The sequence below is a fragment of the Acanthochromis polyacanthus genome, chromosome 15 (assembly GCF_021347895.1).
Source record: "Acanthochromis polyacanthus isolate Apoly-LR-REF ecotype Palm Island chromosome 15, KAUST_Apoly_ChrSc, whole genome shotgun sequence".
In the NCBI taxonomy this organism is placed as follows: domain Eukaryota; kingdom Metazoa; phylum Chordata; class Actinopteri; family Pomacentridae; genus Acanthochromis; species Acanthochromis polyacanthus.
In genome coordinates this window covers 37,862,534-37,881,688 of record NC_067127.1, presented here as the reverse complement: position 1 = coordinate 37,881,688, position 19,155 = coordinate 37,862,534, and the positions used below count along the sequence as shown (strand labels likewise).

The 19,155-nt window shown below is 43.2% G+C and overlaps 1 protein-coding gene across 50 annotated transcripts in view; it reads right to left on the bottom strand.

Moving 5' to 3' along the window:
• Positions 1 to 904: 904 nt before the first annotated feature.
• ninl (ninein-like) overlaps positions 905 to 19,155 on the bottom strand; it is a 51,208-nt gene continuing 32,957 nt past the window's right edge. Inside the window, exons 19-34 of one of the 50 annotated variants that reach the window (XM_051960037.1) lie at positions 18,754 to 18,891; positions 18,364 to 18,568; positions 18,265 to 18,330; positions 18,169 to 18,201; positions 16,970 to 18,003; positions 16,604 to 16,708; positions 9,523 to 9,592; positions 8,072 to 8,239; positions 7,277 to 7,393; positions 6,648 to 6,761; positions 3,599 to 3,745; positions 3,416 to 3,520; positions 3,047 to 3,139; positions 2,765 to 2,974; positions 2,152 to 2,265; positions 905 to 2,080 (exon numbers count right to left, since the gene is read on the bottom strand). In XM_051960037.1, the coding sequence (XP_051815997.1) occupies positions 1,889 to 2,080; positions 2,152 to 2,265; positions 2,765 to 2,974; positions 3,047 to 3,139; positions 3,416 to 3,520; positions 3,599 to 3,745; positions 6,648 to 6,761; positions 7,277 to 7,393; positions 8,072 to 8,239; positions 9,523 to 9,592; positions 16,604 to 16,708; positions 16,970 to 18,003; positions 18,169 to 18,201; positions 18,265 to 18,330; positions 18,364 to 18,568; positions 18,754 to 18,891 (2,911 nt within the window). In that variant the 3' untranslated portion in view covers positions 905 to 1,888. Of the gene's footprint in view, positions 2,081 to 2,151; positions 2,266 to 2,764; positions 2,975 to 3,046; positions 3,140 to 3,415; positions 3,521 to 3,598; positions 3,746 to 6,647; positions 6,762 to 7,276; positions 7,394 to 8,071; positions 8,240 to 9,522; positions 9,593 to 16,603; positions 16,709 to 16,969; positions 18,202 to 18,231; positions 18,569 to 18,753; positions 18,892 to 19,155 lie in introns of all 50 variants that reach the window. The other 49 variants (XM_051960031.1, XM_051960030.1, XM_051959987.1 and 46 more) reach the window with 49 other exon arrangements.

The window sequence follows — 19,155 nt, the reverse complement described above, 5'->3', positions numbered from 1 at the left end:
AGCTGTAAAATACAGAGTTTGCTAAAAAATAAACAGCTAGAACATAGAGAAAAGTTGACAACTATTCATATTTAGCAGTTTACCTAATTTTAGCTAACTTACATTTAGATGAAGGTAAAGTTAATAGCTAACAATTTAGTAAACTAGTTTTAGGGTAAGTTAATGTTAATGGTGAGCTTCTATTTTTTTTAGATTGAAAGGATTGATTCTAGCACTTTAACCAGAAGATGCCATTTACTTGTAGCGGCTTATTACTTTTAGCTAACTGTAAACGATTTACCTTTGGCTATTTAGTCGATTTCTTTGTCCTTTATTACTTAGCTTTAGTGATGTATTTTAAGCCAAGTAAGCTAAAGGTTTAGTTTTAGCTATTTATTTACTTTAAACCAATCATAAAACAACCTTTGGCAAACTTTTTTTGTAGTTAAGTATCTATATACCAACCTGCAGTCAGCTGTTTACCCATTTCTTACTGTTAGCTTACTTTCAGCTAACCATTAACATCTTTAACTATTTACTTTTAGCTAATAATTAAAACCATAAATCTGAACTATTTATGACTTTTAGCTGACCATAAATACTACGGTTTGCCAAAAGGATTAAACCTCCAACGATTCATCACAAATTTTAGCTAGCTATTAGCTCACTATTTAATCCATTACTCCTAGCTAATTAAATTCCATTACTTCTAGCTAGCCAACTTTAAACCACAACATTTGGCTAATTGTTAAATTTTAACCATTTAATCCATTATTCTTAGCTAAATAGCTAGCTAGTGACTAGTCTTAGTGACCCATGAACCATTAGTGCTGGCTAGCTATTCTGAGCAAAATGCTAGCCGTTTCCTGTGCCAATAATTTCACAATAAACTCCAGTTTGTAGTGAAAAACGACAGCTGAGCAGCTAGAGTGATAAAAACATAATTTAATGTGGTTTTACATCCTGCATGTCACACTTTGGTCTGTTGCACCTGGATAGGTAAAATAAAGAAGCAGGAGAAGATAAAACACTGATGAGGAAAATAAAATGATCATTATTATTACTGATAGTACAGTTTGTCTCATCTCAACAGTGAAAACATAGAAAAGCAAAGGGCGGGATGTGAAGGTCCAATGTACTGAAATATTCTCAAGCAGCTTCAGCCAGGAGGCCAACACACCTGCTGAACAGGTGTGACAGGTCAGAGGCCACGCCCACAAACTGCTGAACCTTCACCTGGAGTCTGAACAGGTGGACTCACAGTGCCTTGAAGAAAACTGAGTGTAAACGGAGCTGGAAGTTCTTATTTTAACAATAGAAACTTTCATCTAATGAGCGGCTCTGATTTCTCATTCATGAAAATCTGATCTGAGGTTTTTAAGAGAATCTCAATAAAATTATGAGAACAGAAATGCAGTTTGTAGGAGCAAAGTTTGGGATTTATCTACAAGTTTAGTGCCTCATTTTTATCGTTTAGTGTCTCATTTTGCGTTTTGTTTCTGTTCTTTTGTCTCGTTTTCATGCCATTTTAACATCTAATTTTTGTCGTTTCATGTCTTGTTTTTGTCATTTTACACATTTGAAGGTTCTAATATTGTGAGAACTTCTTAAACAAACTGAACGTTTCGTTTTGGGGTGAAAATATTTCAGATGACATCAGTTTCTGAAGCTTTACTTTAGCTCATTCACACGTCATTTACAGGTTTGTCCTTAAAAGCTCTGATGTAACGAGCAGCTCCTGAATATCTGATCTGAGATGATTCACATCAATCCAACGTTTCTCAGACCTGAGTCCAGTTTGTCTCTGAGCTGAAGCTGCTTCATGTCAGGTTCAAACTGCTGCCGATCCATCGATCAGGAGGCGGGGCTACATGGTGATGGGGCGGGGCTAGGTGTGATGGAGGCGGGGCTACGTGGCCAGGGAGGCAGAGACTATCTCCCTCATCAGCTTGTTCAGAGCTCCAACCTTCTCCTCCAGGAGCAAGTTCTTCTTCTCCGCCTGTTTCTGCCGCTGCTCAGTGACCTGCAGCGCCTTCATCAGCTGAGAGTTCTCCACGTACACGTCCTTCAGCAGCATGCTGGCCTTGCTGCTCTTCACCATCTGCAGGAGAGACGCCGTCAAACAGAGGACCAGAGGGATGTGGACGACAGAGATGCTGCTGCAGGACTCACCTGGTCTTTGAGCTGCTGGACTTTCTCCTGCAGAACCAGACGGACTCCTTTCAGTTTGACCTCCAGGTCCTGGACCTTCTGCTGCAGCGCCACCGTCACCTTCTCATGCTGGTCCTGAAGAAACAACAGAGCAGTTCTGACGTCTAGCATCTTTACTTCCTCTCATCTTAGAGCTCAGGAAATGGAATTGAAAAGATTCAAAAAGAGAAAAGAACCACAAACGGTCCAGGAGGAACCTCAAATGAGAGAATCCACCACAGACAGTTTAAGCTTATTTTGGACCATTTTTTTGACTTATTTTTATTAATTTGGGACAAGTTTAGCTCAGTTTGTACAAGTTTTTAAATTAATTTTGGCCTATTTTTTGCTCATTTTGAACATTTTTAACTCATTTTGAACACATTTTTGCTTCTCTTGGACAAATGTTTTGGACAAATGTAATTTTTGAAATTTTTGATAATTTTGGACAAATTTTTATAAACTTCTGACAAATTGTAATACATTTTAGCATATTTCTTTGCTAATTTTGGACAAATTGTAATGAATTTTGGACTATTCTTGCTCATTTTGGACAGCTTGTTGCCAGACTCAGGTGTATCTCAGGTGTGTCTACCTGCTTCATGCTGATCTGGGAGCTGCTCTGTTGGAGCTGCATCTTCAGCGCCTCCTCCAGCTGCTGGCTCCTCCTCTGCTCCTCCTCCAGCTTCTCCTGCAGCTCCTCCAGCCGCTCCATGCGACCGCCGTCCGTCCGCTCCTGCAGCTGCTGCAGCTGTCGCATGTGCTGCGCCTGCATCAGGCTGAGGGAGGCGTCGGCCCGGACCGCCTGCAGACCCACAGACCACAGCTTTAGTCTCCTCCTCCTCCTTCTCACCTGGACCACCAGTGAAGTTCTGACCTGCTCCTCGGCCTCACTCAGTCTGCTCCTCAGGTTCTGCTGCTCCTGGTTCAGTTTCTGGACCTGCAGATCCTGGACCTGCAGCTCCGACATCTGGAGGACATCCACCAATCAGCTTTCACTTTAGCTCAGAAGACAAATTTACCTCATTTTGTACAAATTTTAATTAACTTTGGACAATTCTTCACTAATTTTTGACCATTTTCAGCTCACTTTGCTTTTTTTTATCATTTTGGACCATTTTTAGCTTTTCTGGACCATTCTGAACTAATTTTGGACTGTTTTTAGGTCTTTAGGACCATTTCCAGCTCATTTTGGACCATTTTTATCTCAGGATGCTGGCCCTGTCCCCACAGTCCTGAGCAGTACCTGGTTCTGGAGCTCCTGGTTCTGGACTCTCAGCTGCTCCACATCCTGATGAAGCTCCTCCTTCTCCCTCAGCAGCCTCCTAACTCCACCCTCCAGCTCCTCCACCTGACGGGAAGCAGAGACACGCTGAGGAAGCACCTGCAGGACGTCTGGCCAACAGACGGCGAGGGCAGATGAGCTCACCTTGCTCTGGGCCTCCTGCAGCTTCCTGTGCAGCTCGCCGGCCTCGTGGGCGTGGCCTCGTCCGTCCTGACTGACGGACAGCAGCTGAGAGCGAAGAAGCTCCGCCTCCGATTCCAGAGAGAGGAGACGCTGCTGCAGCTTCTCCACCTGGACAGGTAGCAGGAAGTTCAGCAATGAAGTGACAGCAGAGCAGCCGTCAGAGCGAATAAAATACACAAAACAACCAGAAAAAGACACAAAATGAACACAAAAACCACAACTTTGACACCAGACGGCTTTTAAATCTAATAAAACACATAAACAATAAACAATTTCTACAAATTATTTTGCTCATTTTGGACAAATTTTTGTTGATTTTTGGCAAATTTTAACTCATTTTGGAGAATTTTTAGTTCATTTTGGATCATTTTAGATTAATTTTAGCTTATTCTGGACAATTTCTAGCTAATTTTACACAAATAGTTCTTTTTGGACAATTTTTAATTAATTTTGGACAAATTTGGCCCAAGAAGTTCAACAAAACTGACACCAGACGGCTTTTAAATGTAATAAAATACACAAAAACAAACTATTTCCACCAAAGGTTTAACTCGACTCTGACTTTTTAAAGATATGTTTTACTTTGAAAAGTCACCAAAATGTCTCCATTGACCAGCTTGAAACTGTGATAACAGAAGAAAAATGCTCATATTTTCTACTTCCAGCTGGTACTTGAATGCATCATGTATGGTTCCTTCAGGAGAATGAACCAAATCTGAGATTTAAATGATGACATTTCATTACAATCAACACCTCCATGGTTCCTCTCCAGACTCATCTGTAGATGTTTCACCATGCTGATGGATCTCCAGCTACTTCAATTATGGTAAAAAAAATACCTTTTACAGTGGTCCAAATGCCTGAATGTTTGTCAAAAATGAGCTAAAAGTTGCCCAAAATGACTCAAACTTGTCCAAAATAAGCAAAAAAACTTCACTGGATGTTTTACGTTAAAGCAGTGAACTGGATGTTTCATGTTAAAGCAGTGAACTGGATGTTTTACGTTAAAGCAGTGAACCGGATGTTTTACGTTAAAGCAGTGAACCGGATGTTTTACGTTAAAGCAGTGAACCGGATGTTTTACGTTAAAGCAGTGAACCGGATGTGTTACGTTAAAGCAGTGAACTGGATGTTTCATGTTAAAGCAGTGAACCGGATGTTTTACGTTAAAGCAGTGAACCGGATGTTTTACGTTAAAGCAGTGAACCGGATGTTTTACGTTAAAGCAGTGAACTGGATGTTTTACGTTAAAGCAGTGAACTGGATGTTTCATGTTAAAGCAGTGAACTGGATGTTTGACGTTAAAGCAGTGAACTGGATGTTTGACGTTAAAGCAGTGAACCGGATGTTTCATGTTAAAGCAGTGAACCGGATGTTTTACGTTAAAGCAGTGAACCGGATGTTTTACGTTAAAGCAGTGAACTGGATGTTTGACGTTAAAGCAGTGAACTGGATGTTTCATGTTAAAGCAGTGAACTGGATGTTTCATGTTAAAGCAGTGAACTGGATGTTTCATGTTAAAGCAGTGAACTGGATGTTTCATGTTAAAGCAGTGAACTGGATGTTTTACGTTAAAGCAGTGAACTGGATGTTTCATGTTAAAGCAGTGAACTGGATGTTTCATGTTAAAGCAGTGAACTGGATGTTTCATGTTAAAGCAGTGAACTGGATGTTTCATGTTAAAGCAGTGAACTGGATGTTTCATGTTAAAGCAGTGAACTGGATGTTTTACGTTAAAGCAGTGAACTGGATGTTTTACGTTAAAGCAGTGAACTGGATGTTTCATGTTAAAGCAGTGAACTGGATGTTTCATGTTAAAGCAGTGAACTGGATGTTTCATGTTAAAGCAGTGAACTGGATGTTTTACGTTAAAGCAGTGAACTGGATGTTTTACGTTAAAGCAGTGAACTGGATGTTTCATGTTAAAGCAGTGAACTGGATGTTTCATGTTAAAGCAGTGAACTGGATGTTTCATGTTAAAGCAGTGAACTGGATGTTTTACGTTAAAGCAGTGAACTGGATGTTTTACGTTAAAGCAGTGAACTGGATGTTTCATGTTAAAGCAGTGAACTGGATGTTTCATGTTAAAGCAGTGAACTGGATGTTTCATGTTAAAGCAGTGAACTGGATGTTTCATGTTAAAGCAGTGAACTGGATGTTTCATGTTAAAGCAGTGAACTGGATGTTTCATGTTAAAGCAGTGAACTGGATGTTTTACGTGAAAGCAGTGAACTGGATGTTTCATGTTAAAGCAGTGAACTGGATGTTTTACGTTAAAGCTGTGAACTGGATGTTTCATGTTAAAGCAGTGAACTGGATGTTTCATGTTAAAGCTGTGAACTGGATGTTTGACGTTAAAGCAGTGAACTGGATGTTTCATGTTAAAGCAGTGAACTGGATGTTTCATGTTACAGCAGTGAACTGGATGTTTCATGTTAAAGCAGTGAACTGGATGTTTGACGTTAAAGCAGTGAACTGGATGTTTCATGTTAAAGCAGTGAACTGGATGTTTTACGTTAAAGCAGTGAACTGGATGTTTCATGTTAAAGCAGTGAACTGGATGTTTCATGTTAAAGCAGTGAACTGGATGTTTCATGTTAAAGCTGTGAACTGGATGTTTCATGTTAAAGCAGTGAACTGGATGTTTCATGTTAAAGCAGTGAACTGGATGTTTCATGTTACAGCAGTGAACTGGATGTTTCATGTTAAAGCTGTGAACTGGATGTTTCATGTTAAAGCTGTGAACTGGATGTTTCATGTTAAAGCTGTGAACTGGATGTTTTACGTTAAAGCAGTGAACTGGATGTTTCATGTTACAGCAGTGAACTGGATGTTTCATGTTAAAGCTGTGAACTGGATGTTTCATGTTAAAGCAGTGAACTGGATGTTTCATGTTAAAGCAGTGAACTGGATGTTTCATGTTAAAGCAGTGAACTGGATGTTTCATGTTGAAGCTGTGAACTGGATGTTTCATGTTGAAGCTGTGAACTGGATGTTTCAGGGTGTGAACCTTGGTGTTTCTGTCCTCAGCGTCTCTCAGCAGTTTGTCTTTATCTTCCTCCAACCACTGAAGCTTCAGATTCGCTGAGCTAAGCTCCGCCTCCACGTCCGCCTGCCGGCTGAGCTGGAAAACATGGATTGAACCTCTAACCACATGAAAGCAATACACTTAAATCCACTCATGAAATAACATTAATGTTTTCTGACAGAAAACAATGTTGATAAAATCATTAGGTGTCTGGTTGTTTGTTACTTTACGTCTGGTTGTTTTTGTTACTTTACGTCTGGTTGTTTTTGTTACTTTACGTCTGGTTGTTTGTTACTTTACGTCTGGTTTTTGTCATTTCACGTCTGGTTGTCATTTTACGTCTAGTTTTTACCTTTTTGTCTGGTTTTTGTTATTTCGTGTCTTGTTTTTACCTTTTTGTCTTGTTTGTGTTTTGTGTCTAACTTTTGCATCACAGAAAACAACACGCTGATAAAATCAGTCTAAATTCAGTAAAATGTTTATATATTCGTGCTTCCTTCCTCTCTGACAGTAAACTGAAGATCTTTGGACTAAACAGGACATCTGACTGTTTCATTCTGTTCACATTCTGATCCACCGATCAGTGACAGTGATCAATAGGTGAGCTCTACCTTCTCTTTGCAGCAGCTCAGTTCTTTCTGCAGCAGCTGCTTCTCCTGCGTCCAGATGTTCTGCTGCTGCAGCGTCTCTCTCTCCTGCTGCAACGCTGCGTCCTGCAGCCGCCGCACCTGAAGGCAACACCACAGCCAGAGATCACTTCAGCTCCAAAGGATCATTTTACCCCTTAAACTTCTGTCAGGAAACGGTCATGTTGTGGGTCAGATTTACATGTTTTAAAGTGAAAAAAAAATCTAAAAACAAACAGTTACAGTTATTTTAATGTTCTGCTCGGCTGAATGAGTCTAAAGAACATTTAAAAGGATTCATTCACGTGTTCACTCTGAACAGAAGACGTGTCTCATGGTGGTTTATCAACATCACTCCATAAAAGAGGAAAATAAATCAGAATGTAAAATAAAATGTTTAAAAATCAACGTCATGTCAAACTGTTGTATTTCATATGCAGGTCATTCCAGTTTAAAAAAGGTTTCACTTGTTATAACTGAACCAGAATCTGTGAGAGCTAAAGAACGCCATCACTCTAAAGAGTTCATAATGAAATATAAACTGTTTATTGGGATTTTTTGGCTTCTTGGATCATCAGCGCTGTTCCTTAAAACCTAACAGGACAGCATGTGCTGACAAAAATGAGACAAACTGCTGCTCCTGACAAACGAACCTCGCAGGAAACTTAGATTGTGACTTTCAAACTCGCTGCTCGTAATAATTTTCCAGAATAAAACGTTTCCTCTGAACTGATTCAGTGAAAAACCACCAAAGCTGAAAAGGAAGGAGATGAAGCTCACTGTGGCCTCCTCCTCCTCCTGCTGCTTGGAGACCGTCGCCAGGCGCTCCCGCAGCATCCGGACCGACTCCTGGTCTCCACGGAGACGGGCGCTCAGCTCAGCGTTGTCATTGCTCAGCTGTAGGTTCCTGCTGCTCAGATCCAGAACCTCCTGACGGTACCTGGAGTTCTGCAGAGGACAGCGGAGGAGATGACCACCAGGGTCAGGAAGTGTCTGCAGGGAAACATCTCAGGAGGGTTTCAGAGATCTGATCCTGGACTTAAACACCTCAGGAGGGTTTCATACATACATGTGGACTGAGCCCACTGAGCAGACCTCTGATCAGCAGACAGACGGACCTCCACTGAGGAGTAGAACTTCAGTGGTGACAGGTTCATTTATTTGTTTTGGATGGAAACATGTTGGCCGTCAAACTGGGGAAAGACTGAACCTGAAGCGTGTACAGAAATCAGTGGAAGGAGGAGGAGTCCTGGTGTGGAGAACGTTTTCTGGGCCTGGTAGACAGCCACACGGCAGAGAGGACGTTCATCAGAACCTTCTCCAACATGTGCTTCCTCCCTTCATCACCCAATCAGACAACAACCGCGCTTTCCAAAATTTCTGAAAATTCACGAAGAAAATTCCAATAATTCCTTAAAAGGTTTGTTTTAAAAAAATCCCCCAAATTTGGCAAGAAAATGTTTGTAAATATTTTTAAAAATGAGTAAAAATCTTCCAAAAAAATCCTAAAAATATCTAAAGTGATTCCATGTATATCAGTAAAACTTCTGAACAATCAGATAAAAATCAACCAAAATCCAGAGAATTTCTCTGGATTTTGGTTGATTTTTATCTGAATGTTCTTAAAGAAACATTTTTTTTCACATTTCTTTTATCCACCAAAAATGCTCAAAGATTCCCAGAAGTGTTGAAAATGTGGACATCAGAAGTTTCTCTGTGGAAATATTCATTTTTTCCCCACATTTTAAACTTAAAACGGTGAATCTTTTGTAAAATTCAACTCAAAACAAGATCATTTCCAGATTGTTTGACTAAAGACATTTCAGATGCGTTGTCTTAAAAAGTCCCTCCGTCCTGTTCAGTGAATTCATCTTAAAGAAGTGGGACGAGATGTTTGGACTACAAATAGGACAAACAGACTTGGTCAGACTGAGATTTTACAGTGTAGTCCTGGACACAGCAGACCTTCTAACAAACTAAACGTTCAGAACATGTCTCAGCTCAGACACTACAGGATGTTTAGCCGTGCTCCAGTCGTCGTCGTTCTATAATTCTGATGATCGTTTCTGTAAAATCAGCTCTGGTTATTCTGTGAAACCTGTTCTAGCAGCACGGTGGAGCTAAAGGTCCTTCAACTGTTGAACAATGAAGATAAAATGATCTTTGAAAGAATCCAGTGTTCATGAACTGTTTTCTGATTCTCATCATCAGACGTCTGTAAATGTCCTCACCTCCTTGTGTAGCCTCTCCTCTTCTTCTCTGCTCCTGTCGTGCTCCTTCTCCATCTCCTCCAGCCTCCTCCTGGTGGAGGAACAAAGATGAACATGACAGCAGTAGAGGTTGGAACTTCTTTAAATCCTTAAAACAATCACTTCCTAAATGTGAGCTGAACTGTGGATCTAAACCAGCAGGTGTTTGGTTCAGAGGAAAGTCCTCAAAGCTTCTCGTGTTGCCTCTCCTTTCTCTCATTTTGCGTCTCATTTTGCCTTTTAGCATCTGACTGTTGTCCTTTGTCTTGTTTTTGTCGCTTTGCATCTCATTTTAGTCATTCGGCGTCTCGTTTTAGCCATCCTGTGTCTCGATTTGTCGTTTTGCATCTCATTTTTGTTGTTTTGTGTCTTATTTGTGTCGTTGTGTCTCGTTTTTGTTGTTTTGTGTCTCATTTGTTGTTTTTTCTCTCATTTATTGTTTTTTGTCTCGTTTTTGTCGTTTGTCTCATTTTGTGTATCATTTTTGTCATCTTTTGTCATTTTTTGTCTTGTTTTTGTCATTTTTGTCATTTTTTTGTCTCAGTTTTGTTGTTTTGTGTCTCGTTTTAATCGTGTTTTATTTTTGTCATTTTTGTGTCGTTTTTGTCGCGTTGCATCTCATTTGGTGTTTTGTGTCTCGTTTTTGTCGTGTTGCGTCTCATTTGGTGTTTTGTGTGTCATTTGGTGTTTTACATCTCGTTTTTGTCGTGTTGCGTCTCATTTGGTGTTTTGCGTCTCATTTGGTGTTTTACATCTCGTTTTGTCGCGTTGCGTCTCATTTGGTGTTTTGCGTCTCATTTGGTGTTTTGTGTCTCATTTGGTGTTTTACGTCTCGTTTTGTCGCGTTGCATCTCATTTGGTGTTTTGTGTCTCGTTTTTGTCGCGTTGCGTCTCATTTGGTGTTTTACGTCTCGTTTTGTCGCGTTGCATCTCATTTGGTGTTTTACGTCTCGTTTTTGTCGCGTTGCATCTCATTTGGTGTTTTACGTCTCGTTTTTGTCGCGTTGCGTCTCATTTGGTGTTTTACGTCTCGTTTTGTCGCGTTGCATCTCATTTGGTGTTTTACGTCTCGTTTTTGTCGCGTTGCATCTCATTTGGTGTTTTACGTCTCGTTTTGTCGCGTTGCATCTCATTTGGTGTTTTACGTCTCATTTTTGTCGCGTTGCGTCTCATTTGGTGTTTTACGTCTCGTTTTTGTCGCGTTGCGTCTCATTTGGTGTTTTACGTCTCGTTTCTGTCGCGTTGCGTCTCATTTGGTGTTTTGCGTCTCATTTGGTGTTTTACGTCTCGTTTTGTCGCGTTGCATCTCATTTGGTGTTTTACGTCTTGTTTTTGTCGCGTTGCGTCTCATTTGGTGTTTTGCGTCTCGTTTTTGTCGCGTTGCGTCTCATTTGGTGTTTTACGTCTCGTTTTCGTCGCGTTGCGTCTCATTTGGTGTTTTAGGTCTCGTTTTTGTCGCGTTGCGTCTCATTTGGTGTTTTACGTCTCATTTTTGTCGCGTTGCGTCTCATTTGGTGTTTTACGTCTCGTTTTTGTCGCGTTGCGTCTCATTTGGTGTTTTACGTCTCGTTTCTGTCGCGTTGCGTCTCATTTGGTGTTTTGCGTCTCATTTGGTGTTTTACGTCTCGTTTTGTCGCGTTGCGTCTCATTTGGTGTTTTACGTCTCGTTTTTGTCGCGTTGCGTCTCATTTGGTGTTTTACGTCTCGTTTCTGTCGCGTTGCGTCTCATTTGGTGTTTTGCGTCTCATTTGGTGTTTTACGTCTCGTTTTTGTCGCGTTGCGTCTCATTTGGTGTTTTACGTCTCGTTTTTGTCGCGTTGCGTCTCATTTGGTGTTTTGCGTCTCGTTTTTGTCGCGTTGCGTGTCATTTGGTGTTTTACGTCTCGTTTTTGTCGCGTTGCGTCTCATTTGGTGTTTTAGGTCTCGTTTTTGTCGCGTTGCGTCTCATTTGGTGTTTTACGTCTTGTTTTTGTCGCGTTGCGTGTCATTTGGTGTTTTACGTCTCGTTTCTGTCGCGTTGCGTCTCATTTGGTGTTTTGCGTCTCATTTGGTGTTTTACGTCTCGTTTTGTCGCGTTGCGTCTCATTTGGTGTTTTACGTCTCGTTTTTGTCGCGTTGCGTCTCATTTGGTGTTTTACGTCTCGTTTCTGTCGCGTTGCGTCTCATTTGGTGTTTTGCGTCTCATTTGGTGTTTTACGTCTCGTTTTTGTCGCGTTGCGTCTCATTTGGTGTTTTACGTCTCGTTTTTGTCGCGTTGCGTCTCATTTGGTGTTTTACGTCTCGTTTCTGTCGCGTTGCGTCTCATTTGGTGTTTTGCGTCTCATTTGGTGTTTTACGTCTCGTTTTGTAGCGTTGCATCTCATTTGGTGTTTTACGTCTTGTTTTTGTCGCGTTGCGTCTCATTTGGTGTTTTGCGTCTCGTTTTTGTCGCGTTGCGTGTCATTTGGTGTTTTACGTCTCGTTTTTGTCGCGTTGCGTCTCATTTGGTGTTTTAGGTCTCGTTTTTGTCGCGTTGCGTCTCATTTGGTGTTTTACGTCTTGTTTTTGTCGCGTTGCGTCTCATTTGGTGTTTTGCGTCTCGTTTTTGTCGCGTTGCGTGTCATTTGGTGTTTTACGTCTCGTTTTTGTCGCGTTGCGTCTCATTTGGTGTTTTAGGTCTCGTTTTTGTCACGTTGCGTCTCATTTGGTGTTTTACGTCTTGTTTTTGTCGCGTTGCGTGTCATTTGGTGTTTTGCGTGTCATTTGGTGTTTTACGTCTTGTTTTTGTCGCGTTGCGTCTCATTTGGTGTTTTGCGTCTCGTTTTTGTCGCGTTGCGTCTCATTTGGTGTTTTGCGTCTCGTTTTTGTCGCGTTGCGTCTCATTTGGTGTTTTGCGTCTCATTTGGTGTTTTGCGTCTCATTTGGTGTTTTACTTCTCATTTTTGTCGCGTTGCGTCTCATTTGGTGTTTTACGTCTCGTTTTTGTCGCGTTGCGTCTCATTTGGTGTTTTACGTCTCGTTTCTGTCGCGTTGCGTCTCATTTGGTGTTTTGCGTCTCGTTTTGTCGCGTTGCGTCCCATTGGTGTTTTACGTCTCGTTTTTGTCGCGTTGCGTCTCATTTGGTGTTTTACGTCTCGTTTTTGTCGCGTTGCGTCTCATTTGGTGTTTTACGTCTCGTTTTTGTCACGTTGCGTCTCATTTGGTGTTTTACATCTCGTTTTTGTCGCGTTGCGTCTCATTTGGTGTTTTACATCTCGTTTTTGTCGCTTTGCGTCTCATTTTAGTCATTCGGCGTCTCGTTTTAGTCATCCTGTGTCTCGATTTGTCGTTTTGCATCTCATTTTTGTTGTTTTGTGTCTTATTTGTGTCGTTGTGTCTCGTTTTTGTTGTTTTGTGTCTCATTTGTTGTTTTTTCTCTCATTTATTGTTTTTTGTCTCGTTTTTGTCGTTTGTCTCATTTTGTGTATCATTTTTGTCATCTTTTGTCATTTTTTGTCTTGTTTTTGTCATTTTTGTCATTTTTTTGTCTCAGTTTTGTTGTTTTGTGTCTCGTTTTAATCGTGTTTTATTTTTGTCATTTTTGTGTCGTTTTTGTCGCGTTGCATCTCATTTGGTGTTTTGTGTCTCGTCTTTGTCGTGTTGCATCTCATTTGGTGTTTTGTGTGTCATTTGGTGTTTTACATCTCGTTTTTGTCGTGTTGCGTCTCATTTGGTGTTTTGCGTCTCATTTGGTGTTTTACATCTCGTTTTGTCGCGTTGCGTCTCATTTGGTGTTTTGCGTCTCATTTGGTGTTTTGCGTCTCATTTGGTGTTTTACGTCTCGTTTTGTCGCGTTGCATCTTATTTGGTGTTTTACGTCTCGTTTTTGTCGCGTTGCGTCTCATTTGGTGTTTTACGTCTCGTTTTGTCGCGTTGCATCTCATTTGGTGTTTTACGTCTCGTTTTTGTCGCGTTGCATCTCATTTGGTGTTTTACGTCTCGTTTTGTCGCGTTGCATCTCATTTGGTGTTTTACGTCTCATTTTTGTCGCGTTGCGTCTCATTTGGTGTTTTACGTCTCGTTTTTGTCGCGTTGCGTCTCATTTGGTGTTTTACGTCTCGTTTCTGTCGCGTTGCGTCTCATTTGGTGTTTTGCGTCTCATTTGGTGTTTTACGTCTCGTTTTGTCACGTTGCATCTCATTTGGTGTTTTACGTCTTGTTTTTGTCGCGTTGCGTCTCATTTGGTGTTTTACTTCTCATTTTTGTCGCGTTGCGTCTCATTTGGTGTTTTACGTCTCGTTTTTGTCGCGTTGCGTCTCATTTGGTGTTTTACGTCTCGTTTCTGTCGCGTTGCGTCTCATTTGGTGTTTTGCGTCTCGTTTTGTCGCGTTGCGTCCCATTGGTGTTTTACGTCTCGTTTTTGTCGCGTTGCGTCTCATTTGGTGTTTTACGTCTCGTTTTTGTCGCGTTGCGTCTCATTTGGTGTTTTACGTCTCGTTTTTGTCACGTTGCGTCTCATTTGGTGTTTTACATCTCGTTTTTGTCGCGTTGCGTCTCATTTGGTGTTTTACATCTCGTTTTTGTCGCTTTGCGTCTCATTTTAGTCATTCGGCGTCTCGTTTTAGTCATCCTGTGTCTCGATTTGTCGTTTTGCATCTCATTTTTGTTGTTTTGTGTCTTATTTGTGTCGTTGTGTCTCGTTTTTGTTGTTTTGTGTCTCATTTGTTGTTTTTTCTCTCATTTATTGTTTTTTGTCTCGTTTTTGTCGTTTGTCTCATTTTGTGTATCATTTTTGTCATCTTTTGTCATTTTTTGTCTTGTTTTTGTCATTTTTGTCATTTTTTTGTCTCAGTTTTGTTGTTTTGTGTCTCGTTTTAATCGTGTTTTATTTTTGTCATTTTTGTGTCGTTTTTGTCGCGTTGCATCTCATTTGGTGTTTTGTGTCTCGTCTTTGTCGTGTTGCATCTCATTTGGTGTTTTGTGTGTCATTTGGTGTTTTACATCTCGTTTTTGTCGTGTTGCGTCTCATTTGGTGTTTTGCGTCTCATTTGGTGTTTTACATCTCGTTTTGTCGCGTTGCGTCTCATTTGGTGTTTTGCGTCTCATTTGGTGTTTTGCGTCTCATTTGGTGTTTTACGTCTCGTTTTGTCGCGTTGCATCTTATTTGGTGTTTTACGTCTCGTTTTTGTCGCGTTGCGTCTCATTTGGTGTTTTACGTCTCGTTTTGTCGCGTTGCATCTCATTTGGTGTTTTACGTCTCGTTTTTGTCGCGTTGCATCTCATTTGGTGTTTTACGTCTCGTTTTGTCGCGTTGCATCTCATTTGGTGTTTTACGTCTCATTTTTGTCGCGTTGCGTCTCATTTGGTGTTTTACGTCTCGTTTTTGTCGCGTTGCGTCTCATTTGGTGTTTTACGTCTCGTTTCTGTCGCGTTGCGTCTCATTTGGTGTTTTGCGTCTCATTTGGTGTTTTACGTCTCGTTTTGTCACGTTGCATCTCATTTGGTGTTTTACGTCTTGTTTTTGTCGCGTTGCGTCTCATTTGGTGTTTTGCGTCTCGTTTTTGTCGCGTTGCGTGTCATTTGGTGTTTTACGTCTCGTTTTTGTCGCGTTGCGTCTCATTTGGTGTTTTAGGTCTCGTTTTTGTCGCGTTGAGTCTCATTTGGTGTTTTACGTCTCATTTTTGTCGCGTTGCGTCTCATTTGGTGTTTTACGTCTCGTTTTTGTCGCGTTGCGTCTCATTTGGTGTTTTGCATCTCATTTGGTGTTTTACGTCTCGTTTTGTCGCGTTGCATCTCATTTGGTGTTTTACGTCTTGTTTTTGTCGCGTTGCGTCTCATTTGGTGTTTTGCGTCTCGTTTTTGTCGCGTTGCGTGTCATTTGGTGTTTTACGTCTCGTTTTTGTCGCGTTGCGTCTCATTTGGTGTTTTAGGTCTCGTTTTTGTCACGTTGCGTCTCATTTGGTGTTTTACGTCTTGTTTTTGTCGCGTTGCGTGTCATTTGGTGTTTTGCGTGTCATTTGGTGTTTTACGTCTTGTTTTTGTCGCGTTGCGTCTCATTTGGTGTTTTGCGTCTCGTTTTTGTCGCGTTGCGTCTCATTTGGTGTTTTGCGTCTCGTTTTTGTCGCGTTGCGTCTCATTTGGTGTTTTGCGTCTCATTTGGTGTTTTGCGTCTCATTTGGTGTTTTACTTCTCATTTTTGTCGCGTTGCGTCTCATTTGGTGTTTTGCGTCTCATTCGGTGTTTTGCGTCCCATTGGTGTTTTACGTCTCGTTTTTGTCGCGTTGCGTCCCATTGGTGTTTTACGTCTCGTTTTTGTCGCGTTGCGTCTCATTTGGTGTTTTACGTCTCGTTTTTGTCGCGTTGCGTCTCATTTGGTGTTTTACGTCTCGTTTTTGTCGCGTTGCGTCTCATTTGGTGTTTTACATCTCGTTTTTGTCGCGTTGCGTCTCATTTGGTGTTTTAGGTCTCATTTGGTGTTTTAGGTCTCGTTTTTGTCGCGTTGCGTCTCATTTGGTGTTTTGCGTCTCGTTTTTGTGGCGTTGCGTCTCATTTGGTGTTTTGCGTCTCATTTGGTGTTTTACTTCTCATTTTTGTCGCGTTGCGTCTCATTTGGTGTTTTGCGTCTCATTCGGTGTTTTGCGTCCCATTGGTGTTTTACGTCTCGTTTTTGTCGCGTTGCGTCTCATTTGGTGTTTTACATCTCGTTTTTGTCGCGTTGCGTCTCATTTGGTGTTTTACATCTCGTTTTTGTCGCGTTGCGTCTCATTTGGTGTTTTACGTCTCATTTGGTGTTTTAGGTCTCGTTTTTGTCGCGTTGCGTCTCATTTGGTGTTTTACGTCTCATTTGGTGTTTTAGGTCTCGTTTTTGTCGCGTTGCGTCTCATTTGGTGTTTTAGGTCTCATTTGGTGTTTTACATCTCGTTTTTGTCGTGTTGCGTCTCCAATCAGCAGTGGTCTGAGGGTGTCTGTTCTTGTGACTCACCTGAACCTCACCTGTCTGCACACCTGCTGAACCAGGTGATAAATAAACTGGTATTTAAATGGACACTGGTCTTCTTTAATGGATTCACTGATCTGCGGTCAGTAAGTGCCTGTCTCCTCTCACCTCTTCTTGCTGACGTCGTCCTCCAGGGTCTGGACCTCCTGCTGCAGGACCTTCAGCCTCTCCTGCTGAGCTCCGTTCTCTGATCGGACCTCCTCCAGCTGAGTTCTGCAGCCACAAACCGACCGTCAGAGAAACAGGAGCTCCAAGTCATCAAATCAACGTTTAAATCAGAGAAAAGACAGGAAGCAGGAAGTCAGATGGACTCATGCATTTAGATGATGTCATTCGGTTAGCGGTGAGGGGGTTAGCGCCGTGCAGCGGTGCATTCTGGGAGTTTCATTCAGAGCACCTTGATTAGGCAGACGGAGGTTAGTCATCGTCCAGACCCGGTTCTGGATCTCAGAGTCCGTCTCATGCTCCACAAACCTGAGTGGACCAGACGGGTCCGAAGCCTCCTCCAGAGCCAGAACCAGCTGCTCCAGCTCCATCAGTTGCTGCGTCAGCCGCCGCTTCTCCTCCTCGAAGTCCTCCTGCTGCTTCTGGGAGTCCTGCCGGGCCTCCTGCTGCTTCTGGGAGTCCTGCCGGGCCTCCTGCTGCTTCTGGGAGTCCTGCTGGGCCCGCTGCAGCTGGAGAACCTCCTTCTTGACCCGGTCCAGTTCTGCCTCCAGCTGAGCATTCAGCTGCTGGACTTCGCTGCGACTCTCTCCAGTCCTTTTCTGCTGCTCTGTTGCCTCGCTTGTTCTTGAGTTGAGCTGGGTCCGGAGGTCCAGAACCAGGTCTGCGGTGTCGTTGAGCTGCTGGCTGAGCTCCCTCAGGTGGTCTCGGAGCGTGGAGATCTCCTCCTCCATCTCCACGATCTGGGTGGAGAGCTGGTCGGCCAGTCGGATGTAGCTCCGGTTCTCCTGGCTCAGCCGGCAGACCTCCTCCTTCTCCTCGTCCAGACCGGACTGGAGCTGTGAGATTCTGGTCCGTTCCAGCCTCAGAGCCTCCTGCAGAGCCTCCTCGCTGCTCCTCCTCCCGTCCAGCTGCAGCTGCAGGTCGTCCACAGCCATGGCCTGGTCCTTCAGGTCCTGGATAAGCCTGGCCCGGTCCGTTCTCAGGGAGTCCAGCTCGGCAGACAGCCTGGAAACGGACTGGGTTCTGGTCCTCAGCACCTCCTGCAGGTTCTCCAGCTCCTGCTCCCTGAGGCTCCTGCAGGTTTCGGATTCGACCTGAAGTTCTGTGAGCCGCTCCTCTACAGAACTCTTCTCTGCAGCCAGACGTCGGTTCAGAACCTCGTGGGACTCCAGGAAGCCGATGCTCTCCTGCAGCTGAGTGCAGACCTCCTCCAGCCGGGCCTCCAGCTCGCTGCTCCGCCCCCAACACGCCTCCAGCTCCGACCGGCCCGCCTCCTCTGCCCTGGACCGCTGCTCTTCCAGATGTTGGACCTCCTCCTGGTGCTGCTTCTCCAGATGTTGGACCTTCTCCTGGTGCTGCTTCTCCAGATGTTGGACCTCCTCCTGATGCTGCTCCTCCAGATGTTGGACCTCCTCCTGATGCTGCTCCTCCAGATGTTGGACCTCCTCCTGGTGCTGCTCCTCCAGATGTTGGACCTCCTCCTGATGCTGCTTCTCCAGATGTTGGACCTCCTCCTGATGCTGCTTCTCCAGATGTTGGACCTTCTCCTGGTGCTGCTCCAGATGTTGGACCTCCTCCTGGTGCTGCTTCTCCAGATGTTGGACCTTCTCCTGGTGCTGCTCCTCCAGATGTTGGACCTCCTCCTGATGCTGCTCCTCCAGATGTTGGACCTCCTCCTGATGCTGCTCCTCCAGATGTTGGACCTCCTCCTGATGCTGCTTCTCCAGATGTTGGACCTCCTCCTGGTGCTGCTCCTCCAGATGTCGGACCTTCTCCTGGTGCTGCTCCTCTGATTGGATGACCTGCTGCTCCCAGAATCCTCTCTGGCGGTGCAGCTGGTGCAGCAGGCGGTGCTGTGACTCGGTGTGCTGCAGCTTCATCTGAGCGAGCTGCTGCTGCGACTCGTCCCTGCTCACATCACAGCATCACGTTCTACTGCTCTCTGTTCTACACAGTGGTCTTATTCAGCCTGAAACATTTAATTTAACTAATTTAACTCTAGTAGAACTAGAGCAGAAACTAGAGCCTCCCAGTGGGGTCCACTAAACATCTGGTCTGACTTTAAGGTGAAGAACTAGACCCTCTGGACTCACCGGACCAGCAGCAGCTCCTGGTCCATCTTCAGCTTCAGCTCGGCCTCCAGCTGCTCCTTCTCGGCACTCAGCCTCTGGACCAGGTTCCCGATCTCTCTGGCAAAATTCTGCTCCAGCTCGGCCCGCTCCCACTGCATCCTGGGAAAGAAACCGGCAGAGTTCAGAACGCTGCTGGAAAAGTCTGAGAGGAACAGTTAGAGCTGCTATTCTGTGAGAAATCCAGTTCAAATGGACCAAAACCAGACATAAAATGACAAAAATAAGACACAAAAACGACAAAAAACGGACGGAAAATGACAAAAACGAGACAAAACAACAAAAATAAGATGCGTAATAAAAGTCAGAATATACTTGTATTCCATAAAAGTCAGGATATATGGAATAAAAACATAAAATGTTTGT